Below are 23,429 nucleotides of genomic sequence, written 5' to 3'. Positions count from 1 at the left end.
AGGGGGGCGGAATCCAGGGCCGGGCCCCGCCTCGGACTGTGCCAAGCGTCCGCACCCAGCGGCGGTAACGCTGCGACACTCGGGCAGCTGCAAAGCAAGACTCTGGCGATCGCGGAGTCGTTCTATGAGATCTCGGTCTGGTCTCATAGAATCACAGAATGGTTTGGGTTGGAACAGTCCTTGAAGATCATCTAGTTCCATCCCCCTGCCCTGGGCAGGGACACCTCCCACCAGACCAGGTTGCTCCAAGCCCCATCCAGCCTGGCCTTGAACACCTCCAGGGATGGGGCAGCCACAGCTTCTCTGGGCAACCTGGGACAGGGGCTCACCACCCTCACAGTCAAGAATTTCTTCCTGATATCTAATCTAAATCTCCCCTTCAGTTTAAAACCTTTCCCCCTCATCCTATCGCTCCCCTCCCTGATCCAGAGTCCCTCCCCAGCTTTCCTGTAGCCCCTTTAGGGACTGGAAGGGGCTCTAAGGTCTCCCCAGAGCCTTCTCTTCTCCAGGCTGAACAGCCCCAACTCTCTCGGCCTGTCCTCACAGCAGAGGGGCTCCAGCCCTCTGACGAGCTTCGTGGCCTCCTCTGGACCTGCTCCAACAGGTCCATGTGCTTCTTATGTTGGGGGCGCCAGAGCTGGACACAGGGGCGGTCTCACAAGAGAACTGGTGATTACCTCATCTCTTCAAACCTGCGATACACCTTCTCTGATTCTGCAAAATGCACTATGATACAGCTCCCTTGTCACACCTTGGGGTGCTATCTTAAGAGAAAAAAACAACTTTGGAACATTCCTGTATTCATCATTGTTGTTTATTCTTTTCCCTTAGTTCAAAACTAACAAATATTTGTAATTCATTACCAAATGGCTCAAGTCAACCGTTTCCCTCAGGTGAATCAAATGCCCGTCTGTGCAATGCACCTATATGGTCTTTACAGAAATACATACGCTCTAAGAAAATAATCAGACAATGACATAAAACTGGATTGATGTTTACACAAGTCTCCCGTTTCCATTAAAGCCCAATTCTAGGTTTTTACATAAACAGCCAATACATGAAATGATACTGATAACGGTCACAACTCAGGATTTCAGGAAAAGCACAGATTTAGTTGGGAGTTTATAATCGAAGGCAGCAAAATTCATACTTGAATCAAAACTTTTTATGTAAGGTTCAAACTAAAACAATTCTTAAATTACTGGCTATGAGGTAAGTTGGACAAGTAAATATCACCCCTGTAATTTTTTTCAAAAAAAGCAGTACAGTTGTTAATTTTACTTTATTTACAAAATGTGAACATTTTAAGGTTAAGTAATAAATATAGAGATAGTGCAAACTCTTGGAAAAACATAACTTGTATCCAAACAACAATTTGGAGGCGTACAGCTGACTGCTACGAATTGGATGTTGGGTAAAATGCTAAACAAATAGCATTGTCTCCTGGTGGGGGCAAGAGTCAGACAATATTCCTGCCTACAAAAGCCCGTCTGCTCCATTCCCTGCTGCAGGGAGATGCTCTGCTTTCCCACAGTGGACTCTACAGTACTTAGTGACAGAACTCTCCTTCCCATTTTATCAGATCAAAAATGATCTGAACACCCTCTTTTACCAGCCAGTGTCAAACAGCATTTATCACGTGGAACTACACCGAGAACAGCCAGAAGACAATGAAACACAACAACTTTACAGAAAAAGAAGAACCTTTGACAATCGGCACCAGTGCCTGTAACAAAGATGAAATGTGGAGTTGGTATTTTAAACCAAGAACGGCTGATTGTTGCAATGGGTAGCGCACTGACAGCACTGAAGTTCACCAGGACTGGCGGGTCTGATCCTCAGCTGATTCCTGGCGGGGCCGCAGGAGCAGGGCGCAGCAGCAGCAGGTGCACAATCCTATTTTGCACAGCTTGTCAAACCTTAAACTTTGCCTTACCCATGCTCTTTCTGGGCACTAGAATTACAGAATTGAATTTTGGAGCACCAGTATTTGCCTCTTAAGGAAGTCTTGTGAAACAACAAATTACACTGGGGAGCGCAGGTGCTGATGACTTTCCTGCATGGCAAGTCCCCACAATGACACAGCCCTGTGTATCGGGCACTGAAGAAGGGGAAAGCTGTTTTCTCCCTCTCCTCCCATGCCCTGCTGCACCGGCCCTTCGCTCCACCCTCTCCCCTGGGACCTGTCTCACCTCACAATGAGCCTGATCAGGAATTTAAATCAGGACAAACCCTTTACCTACAAAAATCTAATTTCTGCCATTTCCCTTTTGCTAGAGAGAACACACATCTGACTCCCCCCGGGCCCTCTCGGGTCACGCAGGACCACACAGCCCCGCAGTAACTCAGGGATCTATAGCAGCTCCTGGTATCACTCCTCCAGCTCCTGTTTCAATGACAGACTCTCAAGGAAGAGGTTGGGCTGCTTCTTTCTTGTCTTTTGAAAAGTTTTTTTTTTGGTTTGTTTTTTTTTTAATGTTAAAGATGTTTAATTCTACAATAATTTTAATATTTCAAAAGAAATTAAATTATTTCACTTTAAAATTCGTTAGGAGAAAAAAAAGTAGCAAGACCAAAAGTTTACTGATTCTTTTTAGCTAATCAGCTGGTATAGCAGTAACATTTCTGACTTGTGTTACAAAATAGCAACATAGATTAAAAAACCTATTCCATCAGTTGTTTCTCCAGTGGGAGAGAGGAAACAGTTACTTGATTTAGGTCCCATCATATATAGTACTACTGATTTGGAGTGTGTGTTCAATTTTGATTTTGCCAAGTTCATCTAATGTACTGATAAGCAATTCTTAACCCATTGTTATTAATAACAAGTTTCACCAGCACCTTCAGAAATAGTGAAACAAAATTGCAAAGTAAAAGCATACCCTAAAACATCTATGAATTTGATTTCCCACATTCTGCAGATGAGTTGTTTTTCCTCAAACTCAGAAAAACTAAAAAACAAACAAACAAACAAACGAGAATCTCCAGGTATGGACAAGATGCAATTAAAGCAAGTGGCCCATTGTTCCAGTAAAGACACAGAACCGAAGTGCCTCATACGCAGTTAATCCAGTGGAGATGATCTGGCTAGGACTGAGACGCATCCACCTTTGACTACAAGTCTCTGAAATATTCTTGCATTCTTTGTGCTTATGCAGAGGTGAAATTGGAAAACTTCTAGTTTAGGGAGTAAAAACAATGTGCTTTTATTTAGCTTGATTGATTTTGCTGTACTTGAAACAAACGGCAAGAACGTGGTGTGGCTGGACCACAGCTCACAGCCGGGGGAAATCTACCGCTCAGGGTTTGGCTTTCCACTGACTGCCAAGGGCATCCCCCTGAGAAGGGAGAGGGGAAGAGACAGAGGAAACACTTGGTCACACTGTCCTCTTCTGGACACCTTCTTACTCCTCATGTCACGTAGACACTTTGTACACACCCATGTCCCTTCCAGTCAGTCAAAAGTTGGTATTGATTTACTTTTTTCTTAAAACATACAGCAACAAAAGATCCACAACCCATTTCGGGAGTCTGGAACACAAAGCTCAGGAGGCAGTACTTCTAATATTGACAAGGCAAAAAACACAGAATGGAAAAGAAAATCATGTACCTTTCAAAGGTATTTTTAATAGTTTTCTTTTTTAATAATGATGTACCATATACATCCAACATTATCCAGGTGCCCTCTCTCTTGGCGTACAGTATGCTTGCTGTACACCACTAAGGCACTCAGGAGGGAATTCATTTTTGACAAATGCAACGGGAATGTTTCCACTACACAGCATCAGGAATAAGTTTCTGTAGCAGCTCTACCACAGGATTTAGCTTGTTTGATAAATGTGACAGCAAGTTGTACACCAACTCACTGAGAATTTGGCAAGTTTGTCATCACCAAATCACTTCCAAAGGCACTGATCATCTTTTCTTACCCCTAGCTGGGAATAATCATGTTTTTTTCCACTGATATTGACTCTGAATGTTCAGACATTTCAGTGACATAGAGGAAACAACACTATCAATTCATTCCCTCAAAATAACAATTGCCTTCCAAAGGCCTGCGTGCCCCCGGCCTTGGGAGCCTGCCTTTGCGTGCTAACTGCTGCTCTGTCCAATTTATATCTTCAGGACTCAAGGCCTAGAGTATTGTGCGTTACTCTTAAGTCCTACCTTACAGCAATTTTTTGTCAAGAAAGTACCTTGAACGTAAATCAAAATGCTTTGAAACAGCAGAAATAAATTAAACAAATGTAATTTGTTTATAAAAATATTTTCTTATAAATCTTTAAAGCTTATAAAAGCCAGAAAATACATTTAAAAGAATCTCTGAAACGTTCCATCCTTTGAGATGTGGTTACAGTTCAGAAAGTGAGAAGAAACAAAGCCCACAGACATTTTACATTTATCTTCCCACAAGGAATTCCATAGTAGAACACGCTTAACCTACAAGTCAAAATGCCTTTGACATCCTTCCCCGGGTCAACTCCCTGTGTCAGATCATTTCTGTTTGAAAATAAAGAGCTGGAACTTAGCTGACAATGCTGCTGTTTAGACAGACATGGCACATTAGCTTTTCCATAGTTACTATATGGAAATTCAAACGCTGGTTATACCAGCAGCCGTGACTCTGAAGCTAGAGCTCGGGGATACGTATGTAGTACATAGGCGCCATTTTTTTAACAGTTACTTTCTGAACTTACATTTTAACATTGGGAGGGCGAGTGGTATCACATACAAACATACCACGGTCTCAGCCACCCCTTTTTTCAGTGATGTGGCATTTAAAAATACCTATATTCCTGTTTATTGATTATGGGATATGTCTTTGTAATAAAACTAAAATGACCTTGCTAGTCCATCCAATATTTAAACTGCATCAATTGGTCCTCTTGCACTTCCACGAAGACTGTCCTTCATCCTGCAGCTTTTTAAATTTTGGCCCAAGTAGGAACCACCAACCAAATCCCAGAATGACACAGATGACAGATTCCACGTAGTAACCGTCCAAGGTAGTAACACAGGAACCACCAGCTTTTGTGCAGAGCTGAAAGACAGAAGCAGAAGTTGATGCATTAAGTATTCTCTGGGAGATACAGAAACACAGACTTTTAGAAAGTAGGCATTAAATATCCACTGTTATTTTTTTACTTGCTCTTGGTTATGACTAAATATATTTGTTTAATCTGCTTATGGAGTTAGTAAGAGAGGCTTCCAAGTGTACCATTGCTATGAAAAGTAACAAAACTGTTATAAAACATTTGTTAAGTGGAACATATTGGCCCAAGGGGCTAACTCTAGAAAACAGAAACTGTCCAGCTGTCTCATCCTGGCCTGGAGGTACAGGCACTGTTCTTAATCCCATGAAGATTTTTTTTTCCCTCTGAGCCATGCAAATGACTTCCTTAGAAATTATACCCTTGCATCTCACCACACTGAGTCTGCAAACAGACGGTACAAAATGCCACGTATCTCTGGGAAAAACATGCCCAGGATGTTTTCTAGTTGCAGAACTGGAAGACAAAAACTCCAGAATTTAAAAGCTATGTGTATAGCACATGATCATTTCTGCTATTGTTCAGCTTTCAATACTGCTATAATCCAAATCAATCCTCCGACTTAAGGTTCTGCCAGCATTTTCATTATTCTGAGACATGTCAAGATCAGATTAGGAGTAAGGGAGTGGTGGTGGAGGAACATTACCAACTGGGAGGATGCAAAAAAAGATCAGGGGAGTGAGGTGAAGGTGGAAGGACTTAAGCTCACTAGAGGCCCAGGCCCAGGGAACCTAATTAGGGGCAAGCCCATGACAGGCAGAAAAAGTACACATTAGGGGGAAGCAGTTTCCCCTCTGTAACTAGTAAAAGCTGCAACTCAAGTTCAAACCAGTCACATTTGACTCCTAGAACACTTTGTTTATTTAGAGAACCTCCACATCCCAAAGAGTCCTGGCATTCAAGAGTGAAATAAATCTCAGACACGAGAACGAAATAAAAATCCCCCAAAACCCTAAAACATTTCCACCCTTCCAAACACCTAATTTGCTCATGAGGAGATGAATTTGAAACCTTGCTTTCCAAGCAGTTTTGCGTCCTGTTGTTTGATCTGTGTACAGTAGCACAGCACGTTCTTTGTTCTCTTCCACAGGGCTCCCCAAAACTGGGAAGGCAGCCAGTGACACCGCTCAATTTCACATAGAAAGTGAAGATCAAAGACAAGAGAGCAAAGTAACATCATGGGAGAAGGTATAAAGGTATTCAGATAGGAAGCCTCCAGAAAGACAGAAGGAACAAAAACCTATCACAAAACTTAAAGGACTTGGGGAACAGACAGCCTGCCAAGAACAGAGCTCCTAATTACAAAACTCTGAACTTAGCAGGGTTTACTCTCAAAAATATAACAACAGCCTCCTCACACTCCAGAAAACGTAGCAGCAACGTAGTGCTTCTACCACCAGGCTTTCCTGCCAGCCCAAAAAGAAATGGACAACTACTCTGCAACAGCAAATCTTTGGTAAGATGTTAAGTTATTAAAAGTGCAAAGATAAAAACAGACTTAATTTTATCAGACAGGAAAATTAGCTCAATTGGTGGGAATTTTTAAGCATAAGCTATGCACTATGAAGGTTTTCAATGGCAAAAAAATACCAAGAGAATCAATTTCATTGAAAATAATGGAACAAAGACCTTTACAGCCTCCAAACTTACTTCTGCAGCAACTGTAGTTCCGCAGGTCTGTTCCTGGGCCCCTGCACACTCTTTCACCGTAAGTGGGTCCACAAGCCAGAGTGCAACAGTGGAAGGCCAGTTCCCTCCCAGATTCGACACAGTATTTAGGAGTGTCATGTAGGTTCCTCCAATCAGTGGATCGCTGACTTTGGCGTTGAAAGCCATTACTGCAACATACATGCTATACAGCGTAATCTATAGAAGAAGGAAGAAAACCCACAGGACAGTAAGGTCTCCCCAGTTACGGACAATGACGACTAAAAACCCCAAGATAAAAACTGCTTTAAGAGATTACTTGAAGCTAGCAACATTGACTGAAAAGTAATCCCAACAGCTTAAAATTGCATGAGAGAGAAATTACTTTGTCAGTCTGTCTCTCTTGTCATACCAAGAAGTTAGCCTTGCCATTTGTCTCAAGTCATGCTGAAATGGACCCAGCCTCACATGCATCGGAATGATTGAGGTTATCAAACTGAACTATAAGGCCAGCTAAAATAGCACATAAAAATAAGACTCTTGCATTTAAAATAAACTCTCAAGGCATTGCATACACTTTAGTTCTGATCCAAAGCCCAGTTTTTATCAGGAGTTTGTCTTCCAGGCCTTTGGATCAGATCCATTATGATGTTCCTTCAAAAATCAGTAATGCAGTTTTTTCTAGGACGAAGATCATATAACTTTACAGATCTGCACAACAAGCACAATCATCAATCATCACGTCTGCGAAACTCTGCCAGAATGCTGGGATTTCTCCAACGCCACCCTGCTTTTGAGCTTCTGGTTGGGGGGGATGGGGGGGGAAATCTATGAAACAAAAGCAGATCTGATCAACTAAAAGTAACTTCATAGAAGACGTCTAATGTACCACATGGAAGAAAGAGAAATCATATTGGCAAGGGTATCAAAACAAAATATAGCCACACAGCACAACAGGTCAGACTTACATGAATTCTAGTGTAAGTAAGAAAAGCAGATAACAGCATTTATAGTCCTCTTGTCGATTGATATAAATACCCTCCCATCCCTCTCCCCTTCCCACATACAGTATACATTACCTGATGTAAAGCATAACTCAACAATACTACAACATAGTAGTAAACAGGAAATCCTCCTTCATGTTTTACTTTAGGAGTCCACCATACCAAAAAAGCAAATTCCAGACCAAGCAGTAATCTGGAAGAATATGAAAGATAATACATAATTCATGTAATTCTCTTCCGCTTGTGTTTCCTTGATACAAAGCTACTCTCAAATATTTATACATACAGAATACATTAAAACAGTTTATATGTAAATACTTAAAGGTATTTCTGCCTTAGATAGAATTAGATATTAAATATCTGACAAGCACTGAAATTGTAAACGTTTTATACCTAAACAATTCTATCATCCACATAAACATAATTCACTACCAGATCTCCTATACTAGCTTTCTCCCCTGCCCCTCCAACAGACACGTATTTTTTGTGGAAAGCAACACACAAGACATCTAACCAAATTCAGCTGGAGGAAAACTTACTCTTTTTTTTTTTGCAAAAACATATATAGTTGCATAAGAACATGTTAAAGTAGCATCTACCCGTTACAGACATGTTACATGATTTACCCAGTCACAGTATTAGGTAATTTGCTGGATTCACTGGTTTTAGAACTCCATAAGCAAACTCCTATATAAAACATGTAACAGAGAAATTAAATGTTTCCTTGTCCATATCAGCCTTATTCAGCTTCTTTCACCCTCAGTTACTTCAGTAAAGCACACACCCAGTAGATGCACCAAATGACTTGTCAATGCGTTCTGCCACTCTTAGATTGGGAAGCACGCATAATTTTACACATAGAGTCCCGGATCTAGTCAGAATGGTTCATGAATAAGGAACTAACAACATTTAGTAAGAGCAGGAGAGTACTGCTCTAATGTTGTTGCATATGTACCTTAACAACACCTCATGTTCCACTTGCTTACACATGTTACTACATGAATCAAGGCACAAGACACAGAGTTCTACTTACTATGAGAATTCTGACATACTTTCTTGTATCTGGAAGTTTAAGAGTTACACAAGAAATCCTATACTTGATCTGAATACACAAATTACTAAGTTTCTGTCAAACAAGATTTGTTTGTTTTTACCTGAAAGGCATAGCTTTGTAAAATGTGTTCAGTGGCTGGGGGCCTGCTGTGTATTTGCTGATAATCAGAGGCAATATTATCTGTAAAGGAACCATTGGAACCGCTAGCAGAGCTAAGTGCTCTTTTGGGACTCCCTCTTCCACCAATTTGAGTCCTGTTACAGCATCTGCCGCTGAAAATCCAACCTGCAATATAAGTTAGAAAAAATAAATTGAGGAAAGCAGTGATAGTTTGGCTAGAAATTCAGGTTACTCAGTATTAAGTAAATTGAGAAATGTGATAGAGTACAATTCTTTTGTGTCTCATTTGATTTCCAAATCCGTTCTGAACCATGTTCTACACTTGCATACTCTTCTTGTCATCAGTGCCAAAACTATACCAAGAACATTAAACAGAGCAATGACATTCATGCTTGTGCCTTAATTGCTGTCAGTATCCACGATGGCCAACAAGAAGCCATGGAAACCTAGTTTGCACAGAGTTGCAGATTCTGGGAACAAGATTTAGGTTAAAAGAAACATTTTCTGTCCTTTTAACTGCAGACTACACAAAAACCATAACTGTTTAAAAAATGTTTAAGAACAAATTAATACTAGATTGCAATCAAACTTCTCTTTAATGCTTGTGTAAACACTTAAAAAAGCTCAAACAAATGTTTTCTGTTGTATAACCCTGCTTAGCACGATGATATAAACAATTCTGTTTCAAATTTTATGTGAAAATTTGTAACTCTGATGATAACCACTAGCAAAACTAACAAATAAGTTACACTGCAGGGATTCAACTACCTTTCAGACTGATATCAGCAGCATCCAACTATTCATACATGTATTTACTTACTTTTGCTGTGAGAATCAAGAGACAGAAAGTAAGAACTGCCGGCATCTTGATTATTGAGAATAGCAGCCTGTATGTATCAGTGATGCCTTTTGTTTCTTCTTTTGTTGGTGTTAGTTCCTTGTTTTCCTTTTTCAAAAGGGCAACCAGTGTAGTGGTAATTAAAAAGACAGTTCCCCAGAAAAACAGGAAATCTGGAGGGGAAAAAATAGTTACAAGACAGGGAAAAAACTTCAGAGGAAGAAGTCATTCACAACTCCCCAGCTGATTTACTGTGTAGTCATGTAACTATTCCATGCCTCAGTTCTATTCTCCCTATATAGTATCTATCTACCATCTGAAGGAAACAAAAGATTTATACCTATGAGTGTAAAGATGGCCTGGTGAAATTTCTTACACAGTCATCAAGTAGCACGTCACTCAAATATGGCTGTTTTAAGTAGCTATTATACTTGCTAACCCTCAAGCACTCTATTTTAAGCAGATATAATATTTTCTAAATTGGGGATTTGAAGGCAGCAATAGTAAAAACCCACCAATATTTTATGGCAAGTACTTTTTGAGTTAGTGAATGGATTAATCTAAATTAATCCTATCCTCTACCTTTATGAAAGAGGCAAGAAAGAACTCAGTAACATGCAGAGGGTAAGACAGAAGTAGCCTTTTATCTTCCTGGTCACGAGCAACTTCAGAAGCCTCACGGTGACTTGAAAGAAAGCAGCAAGGGCTGGTGAAAGGGCAAAGACAGTGCAAAAGTTTAGTCAATTATTAGCTGCTTCTTATGCACAGGAAGAGCGACAAGCACAACAAGCATGTAAGAAAACACAGAAAGACTACTTTAGCTATATCCCAGCATTCTCAGTGTAAAAGGAAAAAAAGGCATTTCAAACCATTTTCTGCTGCTTCCACACCAGCTACTTCTCCCTTTCCTAAAGTAAAGAAGATCCCATAACCAATGCTGTCTGATTGCTCTCTTCTCTGTTAAAAAAGGTACCCTGAATATGTATTTTTAAGTAAAAGATGAATTTTCAGGGAGTCATGCTAATCACAGCTACTGTTTACAAAAGACATACAGCAGTGGTACTCTAATAATAGCACTAAGCATTATCACTGCAGTGAGACTTGCAGTGTGAGGACAGGAATAGAAATAGCTTTGAGCATCATCGCATGAATACTCCTGATCAGGTCAGCCCTGTCAGATGCAATACAGTAATGGCTGGATTACCAAAAAGAAAAAAAAAAAAAAAAAAGGCAGCCATATAGTCCACTAAAAGGCTACAAGCAAAAGAACTTTTTAAAATTATAGTTTACCCAACAAGTTTCTAGCATAAAGTTTTTGGTGCCACCAGTGCTGCTTAGCCCCATCCCTATTTGTCTCTGCCTCTACACTATTATGAGCAAAATAAACTGTTGTGCTGGGGGCAAAGCAAACCTTTGAACTAGACTGGGGACAGACCAGGCTTGAAAATAACCATCAACGAGGTGTCCATGGGGGGACTGGTGTTTGATCACAACAGCTTTAGTTAATCCTACAGCTACACATCTCTTCCCAGGAAAAAAGGTGCTCCACAGTCACCAGTCCAGGTAAGTTTGGGCTGCCTTGAAGGGGTACCTTCTTCCTGCACTTGCGCTTTACCTCTCTCCCATCATGCTGGGACAGGCATTCATGTGACTGCATGGCAAACAACTAACGCTGTTGCTGCTGCACAACTTGAAGTTGACTTGGGATCACAAAGTGTTGACTTGTTCTTTCCCTCGCATCAGCACACAGCCTACAAAAGCCTTCAGAGATCTGAATGGGCAAAAAGCTATTATTTTAAAACTATTTTCTGCTCCTTTAACTGCCTGAACAGGCTCATCACAAGCCCCATTACAACCTGTGCTAGGACCAGAGAGCCACTCTCCTCATTTCAGTGAGCTGGTTTTCAGTACTGCTCTACAGCTGCTTCAGGAGAAATGTGGACACAGCAAACTGTGGCAATCACATGAACAAGGGATGAGAAACTTCTTGCAGCCAGTTTTACCACCCAAAAAAACATATCCTGCAACTACAGTGTCAGAGCTATTTGCTTTTCTTACTCCACCCAGGTTAGTACTCCAGGACAAGTTATACAGGTTGCATTGGTGTTTTTTGATTTTGGGATATTTTTATTTTTTTTCAAAGACAGCACTCTTTCAATAGTAACAAATCCATTTATGCAAACAGTACTGAGAGAAAAAAATGAAGACAAGAAAAAACCTGGACATTGGAGGTAAGAATAGACAAACCAAGCTCTCTTAACTACACTAGTGATTTGCAGGTTGCATCAGCAGTAAAAGACATCAGTCTGCCACTGGAGCAAGAGGGAAGAGACACACCAGCACTTATGAGCTACACAGTAAGGGAAAACAAAGGAAAGCAATAAACCAGCAGGGTTACTTTGAGGGCTACTCTACATAGGGTTATCAACTGGAAGGAAAGAGGAAGACTACTTAGCAATTGTGATAGCTGCACAGACAAAATAAGTACAGCAGTCTTGGAAACTGATATCCTGATTTATCAATAAGATAGGTACAGGACAGAAAGCGAAAACTAGCCTGTAAACAACAATTCACTCAGTTTTGGCATACCTTTTCTCTTACATGATACAGGAAGAGCATCAATGTAAGAGACAGAAAAGAAACTAAAACCATGAGAATTTACTCTTCATTGCTAGCCATGGTCACTTTGAGACTGCAGCCAGAAGCAGTGCCAGTTTTTCTTTTCCTCCCATAAGCTGAGCTGGCTAAATTCAACCTTGCAAACAAAACATGTATTTAAACATCTTCCAGGCAATATGCCAAATATCAACCACTACATATAACCTTTCTGAAAAAATCAAAAACAAACAAAAAACCCACCCCAAACCAACGCCAAAACCATCAAACAGAAAACATCCCTACACTAACAGCTAGGTATGGTGGTATTACCAGACACTATTAATTCATTAAAGAGAAAACAAAATCCCCCTTAATTTACTAAAATAAGGCCTTCCTTGAGAAATTGGCTACGTGGTCAATCCTGAACACTTGTCATTTCTATTTCTGTGAACAACACCATTTTGGAATAATCAATTATTTTTTTTTTAATTTCCCCTTTCCTTCCTCCCAGATGGAGATGTTCTTAAAAGGCCTCCTTAATAAGAGGCAAAGCATTTGGTTTGTTTGCGTCGTTTTAAACAATAACCTATTCCACGGTCATTAAAGCAATGGTCTAGGTTCAGGGAAGAATCATCCCCATCCCAGCATCATCAGGCCAGCAGTACCTGAGAGGGTAACAATCCCCTGGGGCTGGGGCTGGAACCGCAGGTACTTGTTGCAGAAGGAGGCCGACTCCAGGGCCAGGAAGAGGACGTTGCCCAGGAAGTAGCCAGCCGTCTGGCCCACGGAGTTGCAGGTGGAGGCGTAGCCCACATTCTCCCTGGACAACATGGTCAGGGCCCAACCGTCCACTGCAATGTCCTGAGTCGCTGCCAGGAACTCGAAGAAGAAGAAAGTCCCAGTGAGGGCCACCACGTTGGGGCCCCAGCCCTCCCCGTCGCCCAGCAGCAGGTCCACCTGGGTGGACATGTAGATCATGAAGAGCCCCAGGATGTACTGCGTGGGCACCAGCCACGACTTGCGGCGGCCGAAGCTCCGCAGGTAGACGGCGTCCACCAAAGGGGCCCAGAGCAGCTTGAGGCTGAAGGGCCAGAAGACGAAGCTGAAGAAGGCCTGGTCGGTGTAGCTGGCGCTCTTGCTCTGCAGGATGAGGGGGACGCTGCCCGCCAGTCCCAGCGGGATACCCTGCAGCACGTACAGCACCAACAGCAGCAGGACACTGCCCAGCTCCGCCCGGCACCCCCGCGCCCCCCGGGAGCTTGCCTCCGGCGGCAGCGACGGCGGCGGCAACAGCAGCGCCTCAGCCTCGCCACCCGGCAGTCCGTCCCCACAGAGCACCAGGCCAGGCGGCGCCTCACTCCTCACGTCCAGGTAGTGGTGGTGGCTCCCGGCCCGGCGTTGCCGGCCGCCCTCCTTGGCCGCAATAGCGGGCGACATGTCGGCGGCAGCACCACGGGACCGCACTGGGGGCCGAGGCGGGAGCGGACGCCGCCGCTGAGGACAAACGGCGCACCAGCCCGTCCGCCACCAGCCACCGCCGCGCCGCGCCGCCCCGCCCCTTCCGGGCACGCGGGGCCAACAGCAGGCGTGGCTGCTCCTCATTGGTGCGTTGCGCGCTTACGTCAGGTAGTCGCCCCGGCTCCTCCTCCTCCTCCCCGCGGCGGCGCGGCGCAGCCGGGCGGCATTAGCTCATCGCGGCGCGGCGGTGGCGGCTCCTCGCCGCCCTTTCTTCCCCCTCCCCGCCTTGGGGCTGCCCGTCTGCCGCTCCCCGCCCTGGCAGCCCTCATGGCCCTCTGCAACGGAGACGCCAAGGTCAGTGCTGCCGCGCTCCCCTCCGCCGCGGCCCGGGACGCTGCCCGCCCGGGCCTGACGGGCGCTTTGTGCCGCTGGGGCCTGGCCTGGCTGTCGCATACGGCGTGGTGGGGTCCGGCCTTTCCCCCCAGAGCAGGCCGGGATCTGCGGCGGGGAGCGGGGCCAGGCGGCTGCAGGGGCCGCGGGGGGCCGGTGCCTGCCTGCCTGCTGCCGGCAGCTGCCCGCCTCCCCTGTCCCCTGCGCCGCTCTGCCCGCTCGGTCACGCAAGGGGCTGTTCGGAAAAAATCAATTAGTTTTACAATCCAGTTTTTTTGGTAGGGTTTCTTTAAGCGTTGGCTCGCGGTGTGGCCCAGCCCAGGGCCGCCCAGTGCCTCGCACGGCCTGCGCTGCCTGCGGGCTGAAACCGAAACGGGGGTATGGCCAGCACCTCCCCTAGCAGCTAGCCACGTTCTTTTTTTTTGGCGTTACGTCCTAATAAGAACGGCAACTTATTCAGCCAACCTGAGAGAAAAGTTGGTTTGCTTAATTGCTGCGGGTTTGCCTGCGCAGGGCCCGCTGCCCCGTCCCGGTGACCCCCGGGACCGCGCTGCTCCCTCACCATCGCCCCAGGTCCCGTGTGCAGCGACAGTGATGAAAAAGCTGTGTGTCGGCGTGGCTCCTGCATGGCGGGGGGACAAAACGACTTATGCACCTTTATGAAATAGAAGTTTTTTTTCTTGACAATGCAACTTCTGAACCAAAGCCCTGTAAGCTGTCTCAAGTCGCTTCTGTAGTAGGATAGAAGCCATGTTTTAGACGTTTTATCTAATTTGCAAGAAAACATGACTCTGAGGGTTTTTTTAAAGCGCTTAGTTGGTTGCTGCTTTAAGTTTTCTGACACATTTTTCCCTGACCGTTGACACCATCTCCTTTCCTGGCCAGGGCTGCTTTTCAGGACTCCGCTTCTCCGGGGTGCTCACGCCCACAGCCAGCTATGTGCTGCGGAGCTCATCTTCCATGAGCCGTGCACTTGCAGGAAGTGTGTAATGAGAGTGGCTTCCGCAGGGGGCCAGGCCCAGCAGCCGTTGGAAATCTGCATGTGACTTATGTAAATTAAAGTTTGCCTGAGATAACGGGTTGGGGGCTCTTGTATCAGTCTCGCGGATTGCCCAACTTTGAAGGAGTTGCTTTCCTGTTATACTTTGAAAAATTATGAGTAAGTGTTCTTATACCTGCTTAATTTTAATACCACAGGGAAACAATTAAACTCTTGTAAAACCTGTGCTGTCTTGAAAGTGCCACATCAAGGCTCCTGGTTTAGGCTTGTCTGAAGTTATTATTGTGGGTGAAAGCTGAGGGCTCGGACAGAAGGGCTGTTGCTGCAGACTGGGCTCTGCCAGGTGCTTCTTGGTACTCCAGATTATGACTGTTCTGTATGCTAATGTGTTTTATAAATTGCATTAATGAAAATCCTGCAAGCTTGTGGGAGTGTGAAATGCTGAAAAATTCTGTGATTGTGCAGAAGTGGGCTGTTATGAGCCTGCTAAACTTAGTTTAAAGTACTAGGTAGGAATAAGATATGCGGTGTCCTTAGCTGGTAATGCAAGCCTTATGGCAAGTCTCCTACCACAGTTCGTTATAGAACTGATAATTATTGGTTTTGGCACGAAAAACCCAAGAGCAATGAAAGTTTTTTTTCTTACAGTGTTACTAAGTGGTAAAGCCGAAATGATGGATTAAAGCTGAACCTCGTGGTGCAGTTGGAGGTGGCGATAGAGTTCAGGTGACAGTCGGGACCTTGGTTCCAGGTTTTGCGTCTCTGAAACAGGGAAATGGCAGTCCGGAGATAAAGCATTTTGGTGGTGTAATCAGTTTATTTGGTTCATCGGTCACAGAGGAGAGTAGGAATCCTTCACATATGATGTGCTTTTCAGGATGACTTATGATTTAAATTATCTGAATGTAGACTTTGTTCCTCCATTTTTTCTCTTGGTGTACACAAGTTCCATTCTGTTTTTAGTCCCACTCTCGGGACATCAGGCTGGTGCATCTGTCTGCTGTGCCCCACACCTGAACCACCTTGGGCACCTGCCGAACCAACTTCAACAGAAGTTGTGAAAAAAAGCAATTTCTACAGATTCTTGTGAAAACAGACCAGGAGAAGACAAGGAACTCTAGTTATGCCCCTGCTGAAGGGAAAAACAGCTTTTATTAGAAACTGGAGAATCCCCACTAGGAAGAGGTGCAGGCTCCATAGACCCTGTTCCTGCAGGAGTTGGGCTGCCTGGTATCCTCTTCATCTTTCCCTAGCATGCATATGGTATACAAACATGAGCTAAACTGCCATGTTGGCTGCATGTTAACAGCATCTGTTCTTTTTTTTGATTTTATTAAATGAAGTTTCCCTTGTTAAATTTGAGTTCAAAATCTCTAGCCTTGACATGGTGCCTTTAAATAAAGCCAGATCCTGTACTGACTTACCACCTTTCTCCTTCCTCTCTTTCCATGTGGTTTACAGTAACGTTTCTGTTGGGCTCTTTTCAGAGCTGAACCTCCTTACAGTTCTACATTAGCTCAAAAATGAAGTGCAAAAACTCCTCTGGCAGAGTCAGTGTGATGGTAGTCACCTGTATTGATTCCTGGGATGGGGCTTGCTTGGACATATGCTGGGATGTGCTGTGAGGCTGCCTACAGGAGAAAAGCAGAGCGGGCAGTGCCCTGTGTAATTCTAAGAGAAAAATATTTCAGCCTGTAGTTCACTCTAAGACCACATCTAAGGGAGCGGCAAGTTTTTAGATGAATGTTGTTTTGTTTGTTGTTTTTTTTTTTTTTTTCTGGTGAGGTGCCTGTTGCCTTGCTCATCTTATATATTCCCCATAAGATCTGTGTTGCTTGATGGATGCAGTACTGTTACTGGATTTTAGCCCATATGCCTTTAGCATCATCTGAGGAAAAACCTTGTGAGCTATGATTAGATGCTGGCTTTTGAGATTTTGGGAGGGTATTAACAGACTCCCAGTGAAACTCGGGCAATGAGCTATTACTTGAAGCCTTAAACAGCCATCTTTCAGGGCCACAAAACCCCTTAAGAAATAATTCTAATGTTGATGCCGTTGTCTGTGAAAGTGTTCCTCCAATCATTGTACAAATGATGCTATACCTAACAAGAGTGAAGAAGCAGGGACGGCTCAGTGAGGGGGGTTTGCCGTCTTGGGAGCTGAGTGCTCACACCTGGGTGACTACAGTGCAGAGGATTGTCCTGTTCATGCTGGTGACAAAGGGGTACGTATCACTGTCCTGCTTTTACCGAGCAGAACTAAGGAAGGTGCAGGTTCATTTGAGATATAGACCTACTTATGCTGCCTTATGCAATGTTTTTCAAACTACTCCCGATGTAACTTTGAGCTCTTTTTGTTTTCACGCGTGTGTCTCCCCCACAGCTGTTACTTGGGCCCAGCTAATTACACCAGACTGCTCAAAGCAGCTCGATGCCTTCAGGGTAGGGCGCTGAAAATGAGATTTATGTACTAGCTCAGCCATCGGTCCAGCTGAGCTGATGCCAACAATAACTTGGGTTTAGCCTTTTTTATTGTAAAATGTAAAAACTGCCTTCACAGCTACTTCATTCTTACTCATTTTGCAGGTTCTTAGGAGTCAGCAGGTTGGGATGATGGGTATGATGTGTGGGTAGCAGTGTTGGCAGGTGGACCCATCTGCAAGGGCTGGCTATGCACCCCTGGCTTGCCTGGGGCTCTGGAGGGGACTCCTTACATCCCACCCTGGTCTCTTGTGGGTGGAAGTGGACAATCTTGAACACTAAGCCAAGAGGGCTGCAGAGCTCTGTCCCTTTGTGGTACAAGCTACAGCATGTGCTCTGAAACAATTAAAGACTTTAAATAAGAAATAGCACTGCAAGGAATGGCGTTTGCCACAAGATGGAATTAGAAAAGAATAAGGATGTTGGTCTTTCTCTCAAGAAGCACTACTTTAGAAATTGCTAGGTGAAAATGCCCAGAATCACTCTAAAAGTGGTTCCCTCCCTTCCAGTTCCCCAGAAGGGAAGACAGTTCTGGTGACCTCTCTCCATCTGAGCAGGGGCTTTGAAGGGGTGTTTGCTGCTGAAGTCTGCTCTACTCTACATGTGCCCTTTTTGTTATATAACCCAAGACTAAAAAAGTCATTAAGAGCGCCCCATGAAGCACACTCAGCTACCAGTTGAAGGAAAGAAATTAAGTAACTGACTCTAACCTGGATTTAGGCTTTTGAGGGATTTAGCATATTTTTTTTTGCTTGTGTCCTTTAATTTAGATAAAACCTTTTCCAGCTAGCGTAAACTTTGGAATTTTCCAGTGTGCTTGCCTTCCTTGGTTAACTTGAAGACAATTATCTGAAGTGTCTCTCAGTAGCCGTCGAAGAAAGCTTAAAGGCAGCCTTTTTTGTGTATTTATTTGTTGGGGAGAATGTGTCCCAGCAGGGTGATGCTCTCCTCCAGAATCAACCTGTGGTTGATACGGGGGTGATTATCTGACCCGTGTGGAAATACTGTGGCATGCTGCAGGCTGCCCCAGCTTCCTTTGGAGCCCAGGCAGCGGCGGTGGGGACCTCCTGTGAGCCCTGGGTCAGAGGCTGCAATGCCTGGTACAAACATGCAGAACAACTCTAATGTGCCATAATTAAAACTTGAAGTGATCATAAGCTTCAAGGTGTGTTTTGAGGCAGTGTTTGCCTCAGAACCCTTCCATGTTTTTCCTTCGTCAAGGTACATTGTCAAGGAAACAGTTTAAGCTTTAAGTTAAGGGAAAACCACCCTCGAAATAAGTGATTTCTTTAAGCAGCAGAATTTTTTCTGCATGAATTTCTTGGTGTATAACAGTGCAGTTGAGTTCACATTCTTCCTTGAAGATCGTCTGATGCGGACACTTCCATGGAAGTGCCATGCCTCTTTTCATAATTTTTTTTAAAAAAATAACCAACCAACCAAACTTGTCCTTGCATTTTCCTGCCCTCGTTCAGATTTAGCTGAAGTTGGCTAGTCAATTCAAAAGTGACAGGTTCAAAGAGAACCATTGCTTTGTTCCAATGTGCAATCTGCTTGAATGCTGCAGTCAAAAGTTGAGCTTTTTTTGAAAAATTGTTTTAGCGGAGACATTTGTTCTCAATTTCTCCTTTTTATTCTCTCCAGGAGGTAATGTCAAGTGAAAGCTCAGCCTATGAGGCAGTGTGATGGGGAAAAACATTTTTCTTGTGACTTTGCACTGTCCTGTTTTGCTTGAGAAAAAGGCACATGGTCTTAATTATCATAGGGTGTGCTGGGTTTTGTATGGAACTGTAAAATGGAAAAAGCTGGAGTGGTGAACAGGGCATATGACTTTTTATTTATGGAAAGCTCTGCCTTCATTAGCTTATTTGCATATTTTTTTTTTCCGTAATTTATACCATGTTTGGTTTTGGGGATGGGGATGTCATGTTTGTGTGGCTGCTTGGAAGGGATGTGCTGTGTTAATGCATGGCCCCTTTTTCTTGCTAGTGCATCTACTGGTCCTTATAAATTTGAGGATTTTTTTCATTTAGAAGTTTTTCCACTACTCTTTATCATTGTAATCATAAATTAACTTATAGGCAGCCTTAGCAAGTTTAGCAGATGTTAGTTGTTTAAGAGATCTGGCTTAAAGTCTGTGGTCTGCAGTGTGTCACCATAAAGCGCTGACATGAGTGATGTTCGCAGCCAGAGAACACCGGAGGAGACCTCAAGGATGGGCAGCACCACTACGAGGGAGCCGTCGTCATACTCGATGCTGGAGCGCAGTACGGCAAAGTCATAGATCGTCGGGTGCGTGAGCTGTTCGTCCAGTCTGAGATCTTCCCTTTGGAAACGCCAGCCTTTGCAATCAGAGAACAAGGGTTTCGGTAGGTTGTTTCCTGCGATGCCTCTGCCTGTGTGTGCTGCTTGTTCTCTCCTCTCTGTCTGACAGTATCTGTGGATGTTGGCAGCAGTAGTAATTGCCTGCATTTTTATGTGCAATAGCTTTCATTGTAATTACGTTAATGATTGCATCTTTAGCTTATCCATGGGAACAGCTGAGTTTTGCTGGGGAAACTTGCGCGGCAGTATGAATTTTGTCTATTTGCCTTCACGTCATTTTAATCATTTCCATTTGTAAGTATAATTTAAGAGTCTGCATTTTAAATATGTATCTGGAGAAATTTAGATGATCTTGCTGTTTTACCTGTTAAACTAGAATAGCTATTGATCAAGAAAACAAGTTTTATGAGTTTCTAAAAAAGATTTTCTTAGTTATTTATTTTTTTTAAATTAAACTAACTTGGATACTGAACATATTGGGGTAAATCATGCCAAACTGTTTCTGGGAAGCAACTGAAAAAAAACCCAACTGAAACTACCACTCATTGTTTGCAGCAAGGAAAGGTCTCACAATTATTTAGTACTTTGTGCATTTCTTTTTCTTGTTTTATTAGGCTTACAAGGGTATGCCTCTCTTTTGTGTGGGGAAAATAAATACCCTGAAGTCTACAAATCATCAAAGACCTTACTTGTTAGTGTGGTACAAATCCAGAAATACAGTGCGTGTCTACTTCTTGGTTGTGCCCAACAATAGATAAGACAGTGCTTTGCTGCAGAATTGCATTTTTCTAATCAATTGTAATTAGTGAACCAGTAAACAGTGTATTTTAGTAAGTCAAATAGGAGCTTATTGATCTCTTCTGAAAACACAAACCAGAAAACCCAGGACCTGTTGGATCTGTCAGGTAGCTGCTGTGTGAAGAATTTCTCTTTCAGAAATGTTCTGAAAAATACCTTCTACCTTCTCTTATCAGATCTTGTTTGTAATTCTCCAACAATCAAGTCTTTAAAAGATGGACATACCTAATTACTCGTTTAAAAGGAATTCCTGCATCTGCTGTGTGTTGGGTTTTAGGTGTGGATCATAGTACTAGTGATGTTTTGTCTCAAACGTGCACTGTATTGATGCAGGTTCGTAGTGGGAAGGCCTTTTCGCCCTTTCTTTTCACAGTTGAAAGTTCTTCAAAGTCTTGTGATTAGACCTGTTGGTCTTGTCATTCCAAATAATTGCTCTCTAAAATGTGGCAAAACCTCTTCATTCAAAAGGTCACTTCTCAAGGTTAAGATAGTGGTTTCAGGTTATCGGTTACCCAGATTGGTCAATAAGTTGTGTGTCCACAGTCTCATCCAGGAAAGCTCAACAAATATTGATACCAGCTGTTGGGTGCCTTTATTCACTGACTGCCATAAAAATGAGTTTGTGGTTTGCCTGCAAGATTTTGAGATATATTCTGTGTGTCATGGGAATAGTCAGGTTTCCATGTTGCAGCTCTGCATTGAACGGGCTGAGGAGCTTTGGTCTATGCTAAGGTTTGAGAGGCAGCAAGACTGAATGGTTTGCTAAATTGTATTTACAAGTTGTGTTTAGAAAGCCAGCTCCTCAATTTTCATAGTTTCAGAACAATCTCTAGTGACAAGTTTCATCTAAATGTGACATAAATATATTAGCCATTTCCACGAGGTCCTGGGCTGAGAAGGTGTCACGTTTGGGGGCTCTCCTGGCATTAGTCTGAATTCTGGCACCGTCTGAGCTCTGGTGTGAGTCCTGAGGTCGGGGTATCAATGCATGCATTTTACTCTTGCTATTTTTACATGGTTCCTGATGTGCCTTTAATCCATTGCAAATAGGCTTTCCAAAGCTAGCTCAGGTTGTTTTGGAAGTGGTTTAAGGTAAATCAGAAAAAGGTATATTCATACCAACACGAGAAGGTACGTAAGAAATTACATGGTGTTGCAGTAAAACTTTCAAAGTCTACATCTAATGCTGGTTTTAATTTATCCTGGACAGTTGAGAAGATGCAGGTTCCTCTCTCACCCTCAACTGATAACTTTTTTTTCTTTGCTTCGGCAGATTGGATAACCTTTCTGTATTCTGTGGGATTTTAATTGGTATGGAAAAATAGCAGATTTTAAGACTATACTTTTTGAATAGGACAGTGTATAACGATTTTGACTTGTCATAAAAATGTTCAATTTGTAGGTGTGGCTGTATTTCTTTTCATTAATACTAAATAGTGTTCTGTACACTTAACTCCACATAGAGAAGCATTTGCTTATTAGAAGCAGTAATACCACCGGACATTAAGAGTTTTCAGGCTCTTTCTGGCAGTGTCTGAGTTTAGGAAATTCATGGTGTCTCCAACTTGAACAGAAATGCCTGTACATGTACAGCAGCTACTAGTTATCAAGATTGTTGAGTGTAAAACTACGCCAATGTCAGCTGTATGCTTATTCCAAAGCTCACTTGTAGATCCCTACATACAGAGAAATAAACGCTGCCTCTTCCAGTTCACAAGCCACTGTGCTTTGGCTCTGAGGGGTGTCCCTATACAGCCTTCCGCCTCGTCCCCTGCCATGGGATGAGGAGCCCAGGCTGGGGGACGAGGAGGTGGGCTGCTGGGGAGGGCTAGCCCTGTGTTGGTGGGAGCAGGTACCCTGTGTGACTGCAGTTGAGAGGTGGCATTCCGTATGTGGGCTTGTAACTACATGATTATTTCTGCTGGTGGTACAGATGTAGTAGGAGCACTACCCGTTTCTGCTGCTTAAAAATAGAAAAATTCTATTTTGTCAGTGCTTGCATGACAAACACTCTAAATAATGCTGGAAGAAAGCTTTATTAGGTGCGCTTAATCCTGTGTATGCAACTTCTCTCTCAGCCCATTTTGCATTTCTTGCTTTGAATAACAGATTTGATGTTCTCTGTGAAATAAACAGTACATGAGTCCAAGGTCTGGTACACCTGTGTTCGATCCTGGGCCAAGGCCAAAAAGCATTGCTCAACTGGCTGGTCCTGCAGTTCACAACCTTGCAAATCATCATGGTTTGCAAAAGCTCTCTATTCTTCTTTGAAAAGATTTAATTTTCTGTGATAGCGTGATGTATTAACTTGAGACCATAAATACTTGCATGTGTTGGACTTTTAATTCACAACCTGTGGCTAATGCCATCTCACTTTGTAATCAGGGTGGATTAAAGGACATTTTCTCAGCAGCTCTAGAAATTTGGGAGTCTGTTTTCTGAATGCAGCTCGCCTCCACATGGCGCAGACACCATGAAGTATACGTGTCTTCATACTAATGCTCTGCTTTTGATCCTAGCCATCTTGCTTTTCTCATAGTTGACAATTCCTATGAGGAATTTAAAATACAGTCACTTTTTTAGATGGTTTATATTTGACTTTGTTTAAACTGATGAAATACTTCTCTAGTAAGTTTCTTTTTTTACAGCTGTAGCGTAGCAAACA

At 43.3% G+C, this 23,429-nt stretch overlaps 2 protein-coding genes across 5 annotated transcripts in view; one reads left to right on the top strand and one right to left on the bottom strand.

The window, feature by feature from the left end:
• Positions 1-978: 978 nt before the first annotated feature.
• On the bottom strand, positions 979-13,869 carry SLC33A1 (solute carrier family 33 member 1). Of its 2 annotated transcripts, XM_054206075.1 has the most exons (6): positions 12,978-13,869; positions 9,697-9,887; positions 8,857-9,041; positions 7,778-7,895; positions 6,702-6,917; positions 979-5,041 (listed from the first exon to the last, which is right to left on the bottom strand). In XM_054206075.1, exons 1-6 carry the CDS (start codon positions 13,747-13,749, stop codon positions 4,874-4,876), a joined length of 1,650 nt encoding a protein of 549 aa, XP_054062050.1. In that variant the 5' UTR covers positions 13,750-13,869; the 3' UTR covers positions 979-4,873. The 2 variants fall into 2 exon arrangements, with proteins under 2 accessions (XP_054062050.1, XP_054062051.1); XM_054206076.1 differs by lacking the exons at positions 7,778-7,895; positions 9,697-9,887.
• A 96-nt stretch (positions 13,870-13,965) lies between these two features.
• Positions 13,966-23,429, top strand: part of GMPS (guanine monophosphate synthase) — a 28,417-nt gene continuing 18,953 nt past the window's right edge. For 2 of the 3 annotated variants that reach the window (XR_008466862.1, XM_054204435.1), the window contains exons 1-2: positions 13,966-14,124; positions 19,829-20,010. Coding sequence is in view for 1 of the 3 variants with exons in the window: in XM_054204435.1 (XP_054060410.1) it covers positions 14,098-14,124; positions 19,829-20,010 (209 nt within the window). In the remaining 2 variants the exon portion in view is untranslated. Of the gene's footprint in view, positions 14,125-19,828; positions 20,011-22,692; positions 23,393-23,429 lie in introns of those variants that run through there. The other variant, XM_054204436.1, reaches the window with a different exon arrangement.

Source organism: Rissa tridactyla, chromosome 6 (genome assembly GCF_028500815.1).
Source record: "Rissa tridactyla isolate bRisTri1 chromosome 6, bRisTri1.patW.cur.20221130, whole genome shotgun sequence".
In the NCBI taxonomy this organism is placed as follows: Eukaryota; Metazoa; Chordata; class Aves; order Charadriiformes; family Laridae; genus Rissa; species Rissa tridactyla.
The sequence above is the reverse complement of the archived record's forward strand: the minus strand, read 5'-3'. Positions and strand labels throughout refer to the sequence as shown.